Genomic DNA, 18,812 nt, shown 5'->3' with positions numbered 1-18,812 from the left:
CCGCCGGCTCCTCTCGGTCGACGACAGGCGATTGGCTCCCAGCTGCATGGGCTCGATCCCGCTGGAGTCCCCTGAAGACGGTCCACTGACATCCGAAGGAGGAAGGAGGGGATCCAGAAGGGTTGATGGTGATGCCCGTTGTGGAAAGGTGGGAGTCTCCATTCGGCGTTGGAATGAGCGTTCCCGCAGCCGACCATCCAACCGAAGAGACAGAACGATCAGCTCCTCCAATGATCTTGTCTCGTCCCGTGCTGCAAGCTCGTCCTGAAGGCGGGAGCTGAGGCTTCCTAGGTAGCTGCAGCGTAGTGCCTTCTCGTCCCAGTCGCTCTCGGCCGCGAGAATGCGGAACGTGACAGAGTGGTCGGCGACAGAGGAGTTGCCCTGGCGGATGGAGAGAAGGCGCATGCCAGCTTCTCGCTCTCGCATCGGGTGGTCGAATACTTTTTTCATCTCTGTCACAAACGGGTAAGTTGTCACGTAGCTCTGTTTTTTTCTCGCAGATGGCCAACGCCCAACTGGCAGCGCACCCCGAAAGGAGGCTAAGCATGTATGCTATCCTTGCGGAGTCTGTGGCGTATGTGCTTGGTTGTTGTGCAAATATGAGGGAGCACTGGTGCACGAACAACCCGCACTGACCAAAATCACCTCCAAACCTTGCCGGGTGGGGAATGCTGGGTTCCCGGACAGAGGAACTGGGCAGCATGAAGGAGGGTGTGACTAGGACAGCGTGTAGGGGCTGGTCTTTAGAGGAGGTGGCATGGGCAAGTGTCCGGACATGAATGTCTTTAATGAGGGTCGACATGTCTTCTAGGACTTGCTCATGGCGGCTAATAGTCTGGCCATGAGCCTTGAGGGCCAAAAAAATCTTTTCCTGCTCTGCAGGGTCAGAGCGTGACACTCGTTACATTACGTTACATTATTTATTGTTTTGTTTCTCATAATATATGACATTAAAAGAAATAACATCTTTTTTCTTTAATATTTCAACTTACTTACGCTACTAAAATGAAATTATTTTTCCTCATAATATAATGATGTAATTATGATGATTTCTCGTTAGATTACAACTTTTTTCTGTTAATATTTTGACGTGTTTTTTGTAAAATTACTGCTGAATTTTCCTTTTTTTAAAAAAGTTTTTTGTTAAATGATATTTTTAGAATATGCCTCGGGCCAAAAAAAAACAGCGGGCTGCAGTTTGGACCCCTGATCGACTGAACCCCCTCTATTCACCTGCTTGTGTATTTGAGTCAAGAAATGATGTTTTTGGTTAGGTGATGAATCCACGTGGACAGGAAGCCTTCACAGAGCAAGGAGGAGCCGTATTTGGTAACCTCCACTTGGTGTTTCTCCACACAGCTATCCTGGATGAGGACTGCAGCCTGGAGCTTTCCTTTCTGTTGGACAGCTCTGAGAGTGCCAAGGACAACCACGAGCAGGAGAAGCAGTTTGCCATGAACTTGGTGGAGAAACTCCAAGGCCTGAAGCTGAATACGGGCCGCAGCATGAGCCTGCGGGTGGCACTGCTCCAGTACAGTAGCCACGTCATCACGGAGCAACGCTTCAGCGACTGGAGGGGTTTGGAGAACTTCAAGAACCGCGTGGCTCCCGTCATCTACATCGGCCACGGCACCTATACCACCTACGCCATCACCAACATGACCAAGATCTACCTGGAGGAGTCCAGCCTGGGCAGCGTCAAAGTAGCCGTGCTCCTCACTGATGGCTCCTCCCACCCGAGGAACCCCGATATTTTCTCTGCCGTCGCCGATGCCAAGAACCAGGGGATTAAGTTCTTCACTCTTGGTATCACCCGGACCGCCAACGAGCCCGCTAACGTGGCCCAGCTCCGCCTCCTTGCCAGTTCTCCTGCCTCACACTTCCTCCACAACCTGCAAGACAAGAACATAGTGGACAAAATTGCCTCCAAGATTGTAAGTATCACCTTGATTGTTATCATCATGCACCAACTGACATGCTAGACATGTAGACATGCTAACCAGTCGCACAGCCAATAAAAAGACCACTGCACTGCTTTATTATTAGTGTCGCTTCCTTGGGTGCTGATCGCCTCATCATTATCCTTAATGATGGTTTCAACGATTAAGACCAAAATATTGGTGGGTGTCTTTCTTCTCTGGGAAGCTTTTTATGATGTTCATTTTCACTTCCATGGTGATGTCTTTTCTTTTCCTTGGTGCACTTCCACCAGATGCGACTGCCTTACGCTTGGGAGACATAATGAAGTGCAAAAAATTAATAAGCGATGGTATCCGCGCCGTGTAGCTGCTAATGAGGCACACGCTATGCTCATCAGGCATATTCATTAACACTAGTTCTCCAGCAAGCCCAGTGTTTATGAACCACAATTAGGTTTTTAATTCATTTATGGGAGCGCACTCATAGGGGACCGCCTGTTTTTACTCAAAGAAAAACCAGCATGGCAGCTCATCTTGTAGGTGGCAAAGGCTAGGCCCAGGTCACACTATGCTGTACTACATTGTTGCACTTGAGATGGATGATATAATCACCTGTTATAATTGGATTATTGTTAGAATACAACAATGCATTATAACAGGGGTGTCCAAAGTGCGGCCTGGGGACGGGAGACATTTGCGGCATTCTAAAAATAGAATTTAACAAGAAATGGAGAAACCAGCTGTAATCTTGCAAGAATAAAGTCAAAAAAGTTCTAATCTTAACAAGAAAATGTTGTAATTACACGAGAATAACATTGCAATATCAGGGAAAATAATGTCACCTTAGTAGCGTAAATTTGAAATGTTATTTTCAAAGTCGTAATATTGTGAAAAATAAAACAAAACAAAACAAAGAATAAAGTTTTAATTTTTGAAGAATTTGGTTGCGGAAAAAGTTATGTTATGAGAATAAAGTCAAAACATTACAGGAATAAAGTTATAATTACAAGACAAAAATTGACAAGAAGAAAGATGAAATAGTTGGGAAAAACAACTGTAATTTTTCAATAATAAAGTCATATTCTAACGAGAAAAAATTCACAATTATATGAGAATAAAGTCTTATATAAACTTGTAAAATAAAAATAACGTAATTTTTGTAGCATAGAGTTGAAATATTAAAGACAAAATGTTATGTTATTAAAAAATGTAACATTATGAAAAACAATCAAAACAAAATAAACTTGGGTTGCAGAAAAAGTTATAAAAAGTCATGGGAATAAAGTCAAAATATGACAAGATTCTTTATGAAAAAAGTTGAAATATCTGGAAAATTAAAAAAAATCTACAGCAAAAATGAGGGACAAACAGCAAAGAGTGAAGTTGATACTGATAATTAAACAAAAATAAAGCTATAATAATAAAAGTAATAAATATAAGAAAGTATATAAAACATAATAATAAAAAATTCTGTTGTTTTAACGGGAAAAAGTATACATTTTATGAGAATAACATTGCAATATTATGAGGATATTATGAGGAAGTCGCATAAATATTAGAGAAAGACATAGCATTGGAAAAAGGTTGGGGAAATATGGATGGGAATAAAGTAAAAAGTATAATGGGAATAAAGCCATAATTACGAGAAAAAAAAATTACAATAAAAACGTCTAAATAGTCGTAACATTAAAAAACAGGAATGGAAAAAACAGCTGTGGTTTCATGAGAATAAAGTCAAAATATTAAGAGTAAAAAGTCATATTCTCACGAGAAAAGTTGCAATTTCATGAGAATAAACTTGTAATATTAACAGGAAAAATGATGTAATTTTAATAGCATAGAGTTAGAAAAATTACATTCTTTTATAAAAGTTGTAATTTTTGGAAAATTTGGTTGTGGAAAAAGTTACAATATTATGAGAATAAAGACAAAATATTATGGAAATAATGTCATATTACTGCAAGAAGAAAATGTATGATTATTTAAGAAGAAAGTTGAAATACTTGGAAAATTAAAAAACAGCAAAAACTGGGAAAAGAGAGTGAAGTTGTTACTAATAATAGGCTTTGCCACCTCTATGACAAAGCTGAGATGCAGTTTTTCCTTGAAATATATAAAAGTGCTTAGCATATCTACATGTGTTGCTTTACTAAATATCAATATAACTTCTTAGCATATCTACATGTGTTGCTTTACTAAATATCAATATAACTTCTTAGCATATCTACATGTGTCGCTTTACTAAATATCAATATAACTTCTTAGCATATCTACATGTGTTGCTTTACTAAATATCAATAGAACTTCTTAGCATATCTACATGTGTTGCTTTACTAAATATCAATATAACTTCTTAGCATATCTACATGTGTTGCTTTACTAAATATCAATAGAACTTCTTAGCATATCTACATGTGTTGCTTTACTAAATATCAATAGAACTTCTTAGCATATCTACATGTGTTGCTTTACTAAATATCAATAGAACTTCTTAGCATATCTACATGTGTTGCTTTACTAAATATCAATAGAACTTCTTAGCATATCTACATGTGTTGCTTTACTAAATATCAATATAACTTCTTAGCATATCTACATGTGTTGCTTTACTAAATATCAATATAACTTCTTAGCATATCTACATGTGTTGCTTTACTAAATATCAATAGAACTTCTTAGCATATCTACATGTGTTGCTTTACTAAATATCAATATAACTTCTTAGCATATCTACATGTGTTGCTTTACTAAATATCAATATAACTTCTTAGCATATCTACATGTGTTGCTTTACTAAATATCAATAGAACTTCTTAGCATATCTACATGTGTTGCTTTACTAAATATCAATAGAACTTCTTAGCATATCTACATGTGTTGCTTTACTAAATATCAATATAACTTCTTAGCATATCTACATGTGTTGCTTTACTAAATATCAATATAACTTCTTAGCATATCTACATGTGTTGCTTTACTAAATATCAATAGAACTTCTTAGCATATCTACATGTGTTGCTTTACTAAATATCAATAGAACTTCTTAGCATATCTACATGTGTTGCTTTACTAAATATCAATAGAACTTCTTAGCATATCTACATGTGTTGCTTTACTAAATATCAATATAACTTCTTAGCATATCTACATGTGTTGCTTTACTAAATATCAATAGAACTTCTTAGCATATCTACATGTGTTGCTTTACTAAATATCAATAGAACTTCTTAGCATATCTACATGTGTCGCTTTACTAAATATCAATAGAACTTCTTAGCATATCTACATGTGTCGCTTTACTAAATATCAATAGAACTTCTTAGCATATCTACATGTGTCGCTTTACTAAATATCAATAGAACTTCTTAGCATATCTACATGTGTTGCTTTACTAAATATCACAGTGACAAAGTTGCATTCTTTCATTTTTCACTATGTGGGCCTCCCTGGTTTGGACACCCCTGCTGTCTAATATAACATGGATGCAATGAAATGTTGTTTGTCTTTCTTTGCAGAGTGACCTGGCCGATGAAGGAGTAAGTCTTGCTTTTTTTTTTCAAACTTGCACGCTGACATTCTCTCATGAAGAAAGTGGGTGAGTTCCACGCGGTCTACTTAAATTCTCTGTCTTTTCAGTGCCCTCTGGCTCAGAAATGTGCTTGTGAGAAAGGCGAGAGGGGGCCCAGCGGGCCTGCGGTGAGTGGAAACTTCCTTGAAGAAGTGTCACCAGTGGATATGTCCTCAGGATAGGTTTTTAAAAAAAATCTTTGAACAGTATTTCCACACGTTTGAATAATCAGCTGAAATGCTCCTTTATCCGCCTTTGCTGTAGCTTGCAGGCATTTTACACGCAAACTATGCATATTCACCTTCCACTTCACCAGATGTGCCTGCACAAGATAATAAGACACAAGATAATAAGACACAAGAGCTGTGTCAAAAAAGTGTTTTGATACCATACTTAGACATAAAACCACCCAACCGTAAACTCCAACCACAAGACAAAACATTGTTTTATCATTAATAATGAATGATGATTCCTATTCTTACAATGTAGAAATAGGAATCTGTTTAAGAAACACTGCAAAACTTTATAAAAGTACATAGAAGAAGACAAATGCTGGGACCCATCTACTGTTTTGATATTATTTATCCTGGTTTCTTTCATTCATTATTATTACACAGGTTTTTGCTTCATCTATAATCTGCATTTATTGATAAATTATACAATGTTTTTGTCAAATTTTTACCCCTGGATTTATCCATTTATCTTAATGATTTTTTTGTATTGAATGTATTTTATTTGATATGTACATATTAATTTTGATTGTATTATTTTATTTCTGTTGTTTTTTTACTCCTGTGTTTATCTCTAATATTATATTTGCTTTAATTTGTTTAACTTGATTCATTTTAAATGTATTTAATTTTTTGCAGAAACACTTCCTCCTCTTCTTTCTTTTTATCTTCTTTTATCCCTGCATAAGCATTGTTAATATTTTTTTCTGCTTTAATTTATTTGTTTGTCTTTATTTCTTTATCTTCGTCTTTTATTTTGTCTTTTGTCTTTATTGTCTTTATTTTATTGATTTGTTATTTGTTTATTTGATGTTTCTTGCTTCTTATTTTCCTTTTTCTTTCTTTTTTTACCTTTTCTTTCATACCTGCATAAGTATCTGTGGTGTTTTATTTGCTGAAATGTATAAAACCTTTAATGTGTTTGTTTATTTCTTTTTTTTTGTTTCCTTTTTCACTCTTGTTTTTCTTCCGCTTTCTTTTTTATTTTTTCTTTCATCCCTGCATAAGTACCTGTAATATTTGTATTTTCTTTAATTTATTACATTTTCAATTTATTTATTCTATTTATTTCTTATTGAAATTATTTATTTTATGTTGAATTTTTTAACACTTCTTTTTTTCTTCTGCTCTTGTTTACCTTTCTGCCATCCATGCATAAGCTTTCTACAGTATCTATTATTACACTTTCTCTATCCTTTTCCAACCCTATGCTAAAATGGTAACATTAAAACCCAGCAAGGACAATTTGTCAAGCCTGTAGTCGATGCAGACTTTTACCTGAGCATTTATTCCAGCAAGCTTGTAGATAATGGTGCTGTGCTGACAGACGGCTGCACGGTTATTAACCAGGTGCTTTCTCCACTGAGAGATTCTTCGCATTCTTACACTCAGACGTGGAGGCTCTCCTAATTGCTCTGATTGGTGAAATGGTCATGAAGGCATCTGCAGGACAGCCACTGACGCATCCAGGTGCATCTCAGACGCAATGACCCCCTCGACCCCCAGCGGGCAAGACACCTCATGCCCACTTTGAGTAGAATAGATGTTGCATCGTCCTTAAGCGCTTTGCACACATTCACACGTCAGCACATTGACCTTTTACCCCAATACGTCTGTCACAGCATCTCAGCCTGCAAACAATGTCAACTTTTGCCTTTAAGTTTTTAGAAGTGAATGCGGAGGCGTCACTAAATTTGAAGGACTGGGGGAGGCTGAAAACGATTCCAAATGCATATAAATACATATAAATGATGAATGAAAGGCATAAGTGGACATTTACGGTTACTTTTACCTTCACTGAAGAAGCGATTCTTGGTGTGAGTGTTCCAAAGACACGACGTGGCAGCAAGACACCACACGGACACCACCGTCCTCTTTTGCTATGAGTTATTTCATCAATTCAATTCAATTCAATAGTGTTTCTAACCTTCTTTATCAAAATGCTGGCACTTGAACCTTTCTTTGGCTCCATTTTGGGTGATTGAGTTGAGAAACATGATTAAATTTGAGAAATAACTGATGACAAAACAGGAAGGTGGTGTCGATGTTGTGTCGCTGCCACATCACTCACATCTAGAATCAGGTTTTCAGTGAAGGTAAAAGTCAGCTTAAATGTTCATTTATCCCTTTCATTCTCATTTATATGCACTTACGTTTATTTTATGCATGAAGGAGCAGATAGAAATACCACAAGGTAAGGAGACCAATCTAAACCTGCGATTCTGTTTCATTCTTCAGGGGAAGAAAGGCCGCTCTGGAGAGGATGGCGCCCCAGGGCTGAAAGGGCAGAAGGTGTGCATCTTTTCACACACATGGCTAGACTTTTCTTTTTTTTTAGCTGGCAGGCTCTTTAAAAACTGATTTATACTTTGTAGCGAGTTCCACACCTGACATGCATTTTTCACTATGAGTGTGGTTAACCAACACCTGTCAATTATAAGGAGACAGGCTAGAGAATACAATAACATCTTGTAATGCATGGAAACAGACAACCACAATTGTACCCCATTGGACATCCTGCAGATGTTTCTCATATAGTTATGTGGTGTAGTAGTGTAGTTAGTACAGTTAAAGCAATAAGGTTAGCTTCGGATGATCAATGACACCAAATATGTGCGTGAACAGACGAGTACACGTTGATATTTCTGCACCCCGCCTGTGTTGCATGTGCTATTATTTTTCTGACAAATACACCACATGATGGTGCAAAGGTTGGACCCCATAAGTGGCATTGGCTTGAAATTTCTCACTCACCCTGTGCAATTTAATGGTATTTAGCTAGAATGACCACAACATTTGGTATACACCTTTAGGGGGCCGAACTTAACTCTAACTCTTAAACTAAAATGGAAATTTAGAGACATTTGCACCCTTCAACATTCTATCTTAACCTAACAGCATGTTAAAATGAACCTTTCTGTAAACTCCAGCTATTTTCCCCTTTTGGGGTTCCTTAAGTCCCCCCAAAACAATCAATCGAGTGACTAAAGCAGAGGTGTCCAAAAGACAGCCTGGGGGCCATTTGAAGCCTGCAGCTTGTTTTTTACTGGCCTGTGGTACATTGTAGAAATAAAAATTGCAAAATGGGAAAAATTGACCAAAAAGGCTAAATGTAAATGTTACTACCAACTAACACAAAGCTTTGTCTTGAAATATATATACAGGTAAATAAATCCTAAATACATTTGAAATAATCTTAATATGAACTATACAATCAGACTAATTGAATACAATTATTAATATTTATTATTAATTTGAATAATATTAACAGATTATTAAATGAAAAATAATAGGTCATTTTTTTTTGCCTTTTTAGAACATTTTAAAATACATAAAAATATCAAAGTGGTCCCCCACATTTGATTTTCAGTATTGTGGCTCTGGTGGAAAAAGTTTGGGCAAACCTGGACTAAAGATTGGATGAACTTGTATTTACTGATCTAACAACTCAGTGTCATGGTGACATTTTAGGGTGAAGCAGGACTTGGTGGTCTACCCGGACAAGAAGGTGCTGAGGTAATCGAAGCAAACATTTTAAGTTTAAGTGTGCACATTTTCTCTGTATACACTTGAAATACTAATAATCATATTCACGGGCAGGGAAAACCAGGTTATAAAGGTGATAAGGTAAGTCGATGATTGATTGATTGTCATTTTATGACATGTACATGTACAGTATGTACAATAGCTTGTAATACTTGATAACGTGTCCATAGGGCGAAAGGGGAGAATGTGGCACCCCAGGACTCAAAGGAGACAGGGTATCATGAATACCACAACATACAGTATACTGTGTATACTGTATGTCAATGTTAATGCATTTCTTTATGCGACCTCCTGCAGGGTCCTGAGGGTGCAATTGGTGTAAGAGGAATGAGAGGGCTACAGGTTAGTAATTGCTCAACACAATGTTATGTGCAGTATTGTTGGAAAATAAACACAAAATACAACACACACCAAAAGGAGTTCATCAAACCAAATGCCTACCTCACTCAACAAAGTACACTAAGTCCCCAACTAACGAACACAATTGGTTCCAGACGACCGTTCACTAGTCGAATTGTTCTTAAGTAGGGGAAAAGGTAATATTACCAATGATATAGGTACTACATATACGTGTATACATATACAGTATATGTGTATGTATGTAAATATGAGTTTGGTTTGGTTTGGTTTAGTTTATTTGAACATGAAGGTTACAATGGAATACATCCCATGAATCATCCTTTCACAGTTCCACATGTCCAAAAGGAGTAGGAAGAAGCAAAGCTTATTTAATCCTACCCCCCATCCATTCTACATCTTGTACAGTACTTATTGTTCACTTCCTGCATTCCATGTCATGTTTTCTGTGATAGTCAGGATAATATATAATAGATAACACCACCCCTCCCCCCAAAAAATAAATAAAATAAAATAAAAAAATATATATATATGTATATTCACATATACATCAATAATAATAATAATAATAATAATAATAAATAAATGTTTAAAATAAATATGAATAAAGAACAGAACTTTTTTTTTTAATAAACAAAAAAAAACAAAAAAACGAACCTGACAGAACAATCATTGTGATGATCAAGACTCTTCTGCCTTGTATTTAGCAAACATCAACTGCTTGTATTGTTTTTTGAATGTGCTCATCTCTGTACATTGTTTGAGTTCCTTACTCAATCCGTTCCATAATTTAATTCCACATACAGAAATGCTGTGTGTTGTCAGCGTAGTTCTCACGTATAAATGTTTTACGTTTAATTTTCCTCTAAGATCATATTTCTCCTCTCTGATTGAGAAATACTTTATTAGGTTTTTGGTTAACAAGTTATTATTAACTTTATGCATTATTCTAGCGGTTTGAAAGTGTACTATATCTGTGAATTTTAATATCTGCGATTTTAAAAATAAAGGGTTTGTATGTTCTCTATACTTGGTATTATGAATGATCCTCACACATCTTTTTTGCAGTACAGTGAGTGAGTGAAGATTGCTTTTGTAATTATTACCCATACCTCCACACAATACATTAAATATGCTAATACTAAGGAACAGTACAGAGTGTGGAGTGATTTTTGATCAAGAACATATTTTGCTTTATTCAATATAGAGATATTTCTCGCCACCTTTTGTTGTATATATTTAATATGAGATTTCCAACTCATATTTTCATCTATTATGATCCCCAGGAACTTATATTCTTCCACTTTTTCAATATCCACTCCATTAATTTGTATTTGGTCGTACGTATCCTTTCTGCTATTACCAAATAGCATTATTTTACTTTTACTTAAATTCAGAGATAATCTGTTCCTGTCAAACCATGACTTTAATATGACCTTTTCATCCTTGACCTTTTTAATGAGTTCTTGTGTGCTTTCGCCAGAACAGAAAGCGGTGGTATCATCCGCAAATAAAACCAATTTTAAGTCCTTTGTTACTTTACAAATGTCGTTGATGTACAAATTAAACAGTTTTGGTCCCAGTATGGACCCCTGGGGTACTCCACATGTAGTGTATAAACTCCCAGATGTATATTCTCCTAGCTTTACAAATTGTTTCCTCTTTGCTAGGTAGCTTTTAACCCAATTTAAGACTGAACCTCTAATTCCGTACCTTTCTAATTTTGAAATTAAGATATTGTTATTAATTGTATTGAAGGCTTTTGTCAGATCCATGAATACAGAAGCTGCACATCTGTTGTCTATGGCAGTAGTGATTTCCTCCGTGATTTCGATCAGTGCCATAGAAGTTGAAATGTTGGCTCTGTAACCATATTGACAGCTAGCAAATAATTCATTCTTATTAATAAATTTGTCCAACCTATTATTAAATAGCTTATCCACAATTTTTGAGAATTGTGGTAACAAGGAAGCTGGCCGATAATTTGTAAATTGGTGTTTGTCTCCTTTTTTGAAAATTGGAACCGCCTTGGCTGTTTTCATTTTGTCTGAAATGATAAGTTACTAATATATGTTAACGGGTCTACAATCTCATTGATGACCCTTTTAACTGTTTCCATTTCGATTCCATTACATTCAGTTGATGTTTTTGCCTTAAAATGTTTAACAATGTCAGTGATCTCCTTTTTGGTTACAACAGTGAGAAACATAGAATTAAGATTCCTATTAATGATATCATTCCATTCATCAATTGTGTCTTGTTTTGGAATTTCTTCTTCCAGTTTTGGTCCAATATTTACAAAATAATCATTAAACATTTCAACTACCTCATTCATGTCATTCCTGTTAGTGTTTCCAACCATGAAATAGTGGGGGTAGTCTGCTTTCTTAATATTCTTTATAATACTATAATATATATCCTCGTTTAATAATATTAAACGAGTAACAAGTAACATTTAGTAATGTTAAACGAGGATAATTAATGAAAAAAACAATAATAAAAGTGATAATAGTAATAATAGTAACAATAATAATAGTAATACGTAATGATAAATGTTATTTACCTTTGAAGAGGAGTGGTCAAGCATACGTTGTTGTGGTGGAGTTGGAGGAGGAGATATTGAAAAAAAGGACAAGTCGTCATCGTTAGACTGTTCTAAAAGAGGTAGTGTTCTGTGGGTGGTGTAGAATTAAGCAGACCTATTAACTCTTATAAACTTCACACGCTCTGTCCAGGTTGTATGGTACAGCTACAACTTAGCTTTTCTTCACCCTTCTCCCCCCTGGACTTCATCACCTGTTGGTCCCATTAGCAGTGTTACAGTGCCCTCTACTGGTCAAGCATGTGAAATATGGACTTAAATATAAATAAATATGGACTTATAAGGCAAAATACATGAAAATATAGACCAGTCGGCTTGTGTTCGTATCTCCAAATGTTCGCTAGTCGGATGTTCGTAAGTTGGGGACTTAGTGTAATACTATTCTGGCAAGTCTACATGCACACATCAGGAGGTAACCTAGCATGCGTGTATGCATGCATATTCGTGTGTAAGCGTATCCGTCAATACCCACATAGTCCATGTGGTGCAGTTACATTGCGTGCTCCACATGTGTTACTTGTGTTATTTTTGCACAGAGAAATGAGGGAAAATGAGTTTGCTATTTTGCCTGCATTGTTTTTTTGGATGACCGTATTTGGTAACTTGCTGTATGTGACGACCTTGGCATTTCCTGTACATATTTCTCTAGCCAAGAAAAATAAAAATGTAATTTACAACAGGCACTTTTTACCAGAATATGATATGACAATAATTAGGGCTGTCAAATGATTCAACATTTTAATCAGATTAATCAGTTTTAAAATTAATTAATCCTGATTAATCACACGCCCGAAGTCAGATGGGAAAGGCTCCAACATGCCCCTGCGACCGTAGTGAGGATAAGCGGCATAGAAAACAGATGGATGGATGATTAATCATCCATTAGCAACTAAAATATTCCCATTTTACTGTATTTAATGAACAGAACAATAAATAAGTGATAAGAATATCCACTTCATGTTTTTCTTTATCTTCCTGTTTATTTACACACTAACACACACACACGCACATTATAAAGCCGTTTTTGTGATGTTCGGAATGCATCTCGCTTTCTTGTAATGAGAATGAGGAAGTGTCGCTCCCAGGATGAACTGGATACAGACGTGTGTGAGTTGCAGATACATACCGTATATGAGTTGGAATTGTACTGCTGTTGATGTTCATGTCAGAATGAAGTTATAACACAGCGTCAGACTGTGTGTGACTGTGTGGGGACGCTCCACGTTATTTGTGACAGCCCTAATAATACTTATAATAATAAAGTAGAGATAGTATTAGTAGTTTTGAATGGCGTGTCTGTCTGTGCAGGGGTTACCAGGACCACATGGTGACGTTGGGCCAGCGGGCCTACAGGGAAAGCAGGTTAGTGCCTTGTTAATGACATACCCTGTCAACTTTATGTTTCCTTTTATAATAATTGTAACAGGCTGCAGTTTTACTACCAACACAGGAGCAGCACAGGAAGCAATTTGGTAAAGAGCCCTTTGTTTGCAAATCTTCCCTGTCATTATCCGAATAACAAGGGAATGAAACATCACTAAGAAATATTTGATGTTGTTCCAATGGATTGCATCCACTTTCTGAAGACGCACTAGAAAATAGTGATAGGAAACTCCATTCCTTTTACTCACTCGACTTCTTATGAAACTGAAGTGTACTCATTCACTCGAGCCACTTCTCACGAAGCGCATGCCCAAAAACGCTCACATGAAACTTGAGTCTTTGTGAGTACTTGTGTGTTCGCGAAACTCGAGTCTTAGTTGAGTCCACATGAGTCAGTCAAACTTGAAAATTTGTCACACACTCGGGAGTCAGTGAAACTCCAGTCTTGTCGAGCTCTCATGAATCAGTGAAACTCTAGTCTTCGCTGAGTACTTGTGAGTCAGTGAAACTGGAATCTTTGCGGAGCACCCGTAAGTTAGTGAAACACGAGTCTTTGTTGAGCAGCCGAGAGTCAGTGACGCTCTAGTGTTCATCAAATACTCATGAGTCAGTGAAACCCATGTCTTTGTCGAGCACCCGTGAGTCAGTGCAACAGCAGTCTTTGTCGAGTACTCGTGAATTAGTGAAACTTCTTGTCTTTGTTGATTAATCGTGTGTCAATGAAACTCGAGTCTTCATAGAGTGCTTGTGAGTCAGTGAAACTTGAATCGTTGTCGAATACCCATAATTCAGTGAAACCTGAGTCTTTGTCAAGCCACCGAGTGTCAGTGAAACTCTAGTCTTTGTCAAAGACTCATGAGTCAGTGAAACATTAGTCTTTGTTGAGTACCCGTGAGTCAGTAAAACTCTAGTCTTTGCCAAGGACTCATGAGTTAATGAAACTCGAGTCTATGTTGAGGACCCGTGAGTCAGTGAAACTGGAGTCTTTGTCGAGTACCTGTGAGTATGAAACTCTAGTCTTCATCGAGTTCACTACCTGGGTTCAAAAGGTCAGAAAGGTCACAATTTAGCTTTCTTTTTTGTCCACCTCAGACAAAACAAGCTTTGGAACTTGCTCATCCAATTAATGATCTAAGTCTTGTAGAAAACAAGTTTATCATTTTATTATTATTTTATTATATATTATTTTATATATGATTTCCTTATTTCCTTTCTGTTATGCAGCAGCCTGTTGTGGCACTATTTCATTCTGAAAGTTTACTTGAAAGTGATGACACATTTGCTGTACAGTGTGCCCTCGCTACATCGCGGTTCAGTGCAAAAAAGGACTGGCCAAATTTAACATAAAAAGATATAAAGACAAAATGTGGGGAAAAAAACTAATGAAATGATCCGTCCATGCAGCATGTAAATTTTACTTTACTAAAGCTGTATCCTGAAACTAGTTGGCGGATCTTGACATAAGCCTACATCCATCTTAAATGCAAAAAAAAGGGCTTGCCAAATATAAGATAAACAGGCTACATATTAGGAAAAAATACTTAAAACAAGTGAAATTATCTGTCTGTGCAGCTAATTTATTTTACGTGATAAAAAATCCTAAATTAAAGCTTCTATATCTAGAAATAAACAGGACCTTTTCAGCTGAAAATGCTTATTTTCTGAATAAAATACTTCATACAGCCAATAAAAAGTGAAATATTATTAAAATAATAGAAAATGACATATCAATGTAAAGTTAATAAGCTGTATCCTTGAACATGCTGATCTTGAAATAAACCCAAATTAATCTTACAATTAGGCCAAAAAGTCTAAACAAAAAAAGTCTACTTGTTCTACGAACATATAGTATATCTGAACTCACAAAATCACAACCAGGACTGCTAATTTGATAACATCAATATTTATTTTCTTTAACCAGGAAACCAAGTTGCTCTACAAAATCTGTAATTTAGTCATGTAGTCATTCTTCTGTATTGGTCATCAAAAATGGTTTAGAGTATCCATTACCTTTCTGGTTCATAAAGTGAATGTTAAAACATTGTTTTTTGGCAGTTCATAAATTTAGCATCACGTAGATGTTGTGGAATCTTTAAACAAGATTTAATTTGCTGGGAAAACCAAAATAACTTATTCTGAGAGTTTATCAATTTTAACAATCCCTCATTCTAAAATTAAGTTTATACTATAAAGTCAATGAGTAAATAGTCCTTAAAACTAGGGAAATTATCTAACGTGTCTAGAAATGTGATTTTTAAATCTTGGCAAGTGGCAAATAATTTGCAGTGGTCACCTTCCGAGGTTTTGCGGGTTTTTGTGCAATTCTGCAATTTTTTTAAAACAGTATATGAGAGCACATTGTGTTCTGCGTCCTTGTGGTGTATAAGGGTGATCTATCAGTGCTCTAGCTGTCTCTTTACTTCTGCTACCAGTAGAGAGTGTTATATACTCACGTGAGCGTTGAAGACGTGCCTTTGGAGTAAAGATGTCATCCCTCATAGAGTCACAACACTCCTGATCGGCTAAGGGAGAACCCGCCCATTGTATTCTGCATTCTGATTGGCTGTGGACCATTGTCAATCAATCTCCTCAACGCATGTTTTCTGTTTGCTCGCGATCAAAGTCGCATGATTACTAGGGCGCCATTATGGAATACTGTAAATGAATCTTCGGTTCATGGAGGGCTATGAGGAGGAGTAACAACAGGATCTCATCATTAGCTGGACAGTGTTCGTCATTGTGTTGTTACCGCTTGTTGTCGCATGTCACTCACGGAGTTGCATTGTAAAATGGCACAGAATAAATTGTGTTTGTTTTATTTTATTTTAAAAAATATTTTATACAGTTCAGATTGGATTTTATTTTGTTGCACAGCAAGGATTTGTTGTGCAATAAGAACATACGATCTGTGCACGATTGCGCACACACGCAGCTTAGAGGGAATGTTGCCCATGAGTCAGTGAAACCCTAGTCTTCGTCGAGTACCTGAGTCAGTGAAACTCGAGTCTTTGTTGAGAACCCATGAGTCAGTGAAACTGGAGTCTTAGTTGAGTACTCGCGTGTCAGTGAAATGCGATTCTTAGTCGAGTACTTGTGAGTCATCGAGGAAAACTCCTGTAGTAGTACAGGACAACTCCTGTACGACTGAGAGCCTACACAGACATACTTGTGAGTCAGTGAAATTTGAATCTTTGGTGAGTACCCATGAGTCAATAAAACTGGAGTTTTTGTTGAGTACCCGTGAGTCAGTGAAACTGGAGTCTTATTAAGCACCCTTTCTGCAACGGGGCAGGAATGGTAAAGAAGAGTCAACTTGAGGCAAGGAGCAGATGCGTTGCTTTTTCCGTGGGGTGAATGCATTTATGCAAATGCAGTTGAAGTTCCACAAATGACAGCGTGTTACTTTCTTTACTTTTTTTTTATTTAGCTTGTGGTAGCAGGGGTGAGTAGGTCTCTTGGAGGAAGTGCCTCCAGCAGCGTCCGCAGCAAGCATTACATAAAGCACAGTACATGACAAGTATCTATGTCTTGCCATGTGAGGACATGTACGCAACATTTCCACAAACATAAATCATCGTACATCACCTAGTCTGGCCTCTTTCAGTTTCATTGCTATAAAAGTAATGAAATGTATCATGTATAATGTCAGGAAACAACTTCCTTTTATTGTTTTGACACAAATAAGAAATGGTACTCTGCATTCAGTGGTGCGATATGAAGGAAATGTGCTGGCTTCGTGAGAAAGTAAAGGCAAGTTTACTTATGCAGCATATTTTCAGTCAACACGATGCTTCAAAAATGATACACTTAGCATATAAATGAAACAAAAGCACAAATGGAGTGAAACCAATGCAACCGTCAGTGCTGTATCGCAAATGTGCAGCGATCCACTGTACTGTACTTAGATTTCTTTCACTTGTTGGTAGAAAGTGTTAAGGCGTTAAGATTGGGATTTGGAGGTTAAGGTTAGGGTTGGCTACAGTTTCTTATGAAGAGGAAGTGCAGTTCATTGGCTTTATAGCCAAACTCTGCACAATGACAAAGTGGGATGGAACTGAAGCATTTTCAAAAGCACATTGTAAGACATGAAGTGCATTTGATGTTACGATGCTTTATGTCATGGTTGCATAATCTGTGAGACACTGCAACATAAGAGCTGAAACATGTCCTGACCTGTTATGAGATCACTGATAACCTACATTTGATGACAGGGGGAACGTGGACCACCCGGCCCTCCAGGTATTCAAGGGGAAACTGGCATTGGGCTACCAGGACCTAAAGTAGGTCATTACCTCTTAGTTTTTGCTTGATCTATTTTCTTATCTGCACTGGTTTACCTGCATTTATAATTTTCAGGTTGTTAATACATCACATTTTTCAAATTCTGCAGGGTGACATGGGATTCCAGGGCCGGCCAGGTCCTCTTGGTCCTCCAGGAGTTGGTGAACACGGCCCACCTGTGAGTTTGATATCAACATTTTAGTTGTGTATGCATGCAGCTCTTTGTGAACTTTAGTTTTTTTACAGGGACCACAAGGACCACAAGGTGTCCAGGGGGAAAAAGGACCCCAGGGCGAGGGCTTTCCTGGACCAAAGGTATTATTTAAGCAGAGTAGTATTATTTGTTATTTTAAAACTAATTGAAGAATTAAATAATCATAATGTTGTTGATTGACAACAAGGCGCCCCATATGGCCATTTATGTGGAAAGAAACTCTATTTGCTAACTTCCTTTTAGGTCCAAGTGGATGCCAAATGCATCACTATCATACTACTACAAGAAAGGTAATAAAAAGTGATTAATTTATGCAGTAATTAAATACTTTAACATGAAAAAAGTTTATTAAACTTGTTTGTAATGAAAAAAAGTTGATTAAACTAGTTATACTGTATATATTATAGATTATAAATATATATGATATAACCCATAATAATATAATTATATATATTACAGAAAATTAAATAGTGCTTTTTTTTCATCACTATATACAGTATATATTATAGATGCACAATATCTTCTTTTTTTTCGAACTGATATTGACACCGATAACTTTCTGCTTCTCAACCAATATATCGACTTTTTTTTTAAATTTACATTTAAGTGTAGTTTGTGCACACCTGGAGTTAAGGAGGACTGAAACAAATTAGGATTTGACCAACTGTACTTGTTGATTAGTCCTAATCAAATATGACATTACTACTACCAC

At 36.7% G+C, this 18,812-nt stretch overlaps 1 protein-coding gene across 2 annotated transcripts in view; it reads left to right on the top strand.

The window, feature by feature from the left end:
• Window positions 1–18,812, top strand: part of col28a2a (collagen, type XXVIII, alpha 2a) — a 48,057-nt gene that overhangs the window by 6,504 nt on the left and 22,741 nt on the right. For both annotated transcript variants that reach the window (XM_054788396.1, XM_054788395.1), the window contains exons 3-14: window positions 1,360–1,934; window positions 5,435–5,455; window positions 5,556–5,615; window positions 7,956–8,009; window positions 9,189–9,233; window positions 9,318–9,344; window positions 9,434–9,478; window positions 9,561–9,605; window positions 13,531–13,584; window positions 17,817–17,885; window positions 17,996–18,064; window positions 18,133–18,201. In XM_054788396.1, coding sequence (XP_054644371.1) covers window positions 1,360–1,934; window positions 5,435–5,455; window positions 5,556–5,615; window positions 7,956–8,009; window positions 9,189–9,233; window positions 9,318–9,344; window positions 9,434–9,478; window positions 9,561–9,605; window positions 13,531–13,584; window positions 17,817–17,885; window positions 17,996–18,064; window positions 18,133–18,201 — 1,133 coding nt within the window. The remainder of the gene's footprint in view (window positions 1–1,359; window positions 1,935–5,434; window positions 5,456–5,555; window positions 5,616–7,955; window positions 8,010–9,188; window positions 9,234–9,317; window positions 9,345–9,433; window positions 9,479–9,560; window positions 9,606–13,530; window positions 13,585–17,816; window positions 17,886–17,995; window positions 18,065–18,132; window positions 18,202–18,812) is intronic.

The sequence above is a fragment of the Dunckerocampus dactyliophorus genome, chromosome 9, assembly GCF_027744805.1.
Source record: "Dunckerocampus dactyliophorus isolate RoL2022-P2 chromosome 9, RoL_Ddac_1.1, whole genome shotgun sequence".
Lineage (NCBI taxonomy): Eukaryota > Metazoa > Chordata > Actinopteri > Syngnathiformes > Syngnathidae > Dunckerocampus > Dunckerocampus dactyliophorus.
The sequence above is the reverse complement of the archived record's forward strand: the minus strand, read 5'-3'. Positions and strand labels throughout refer to the sequence as shown.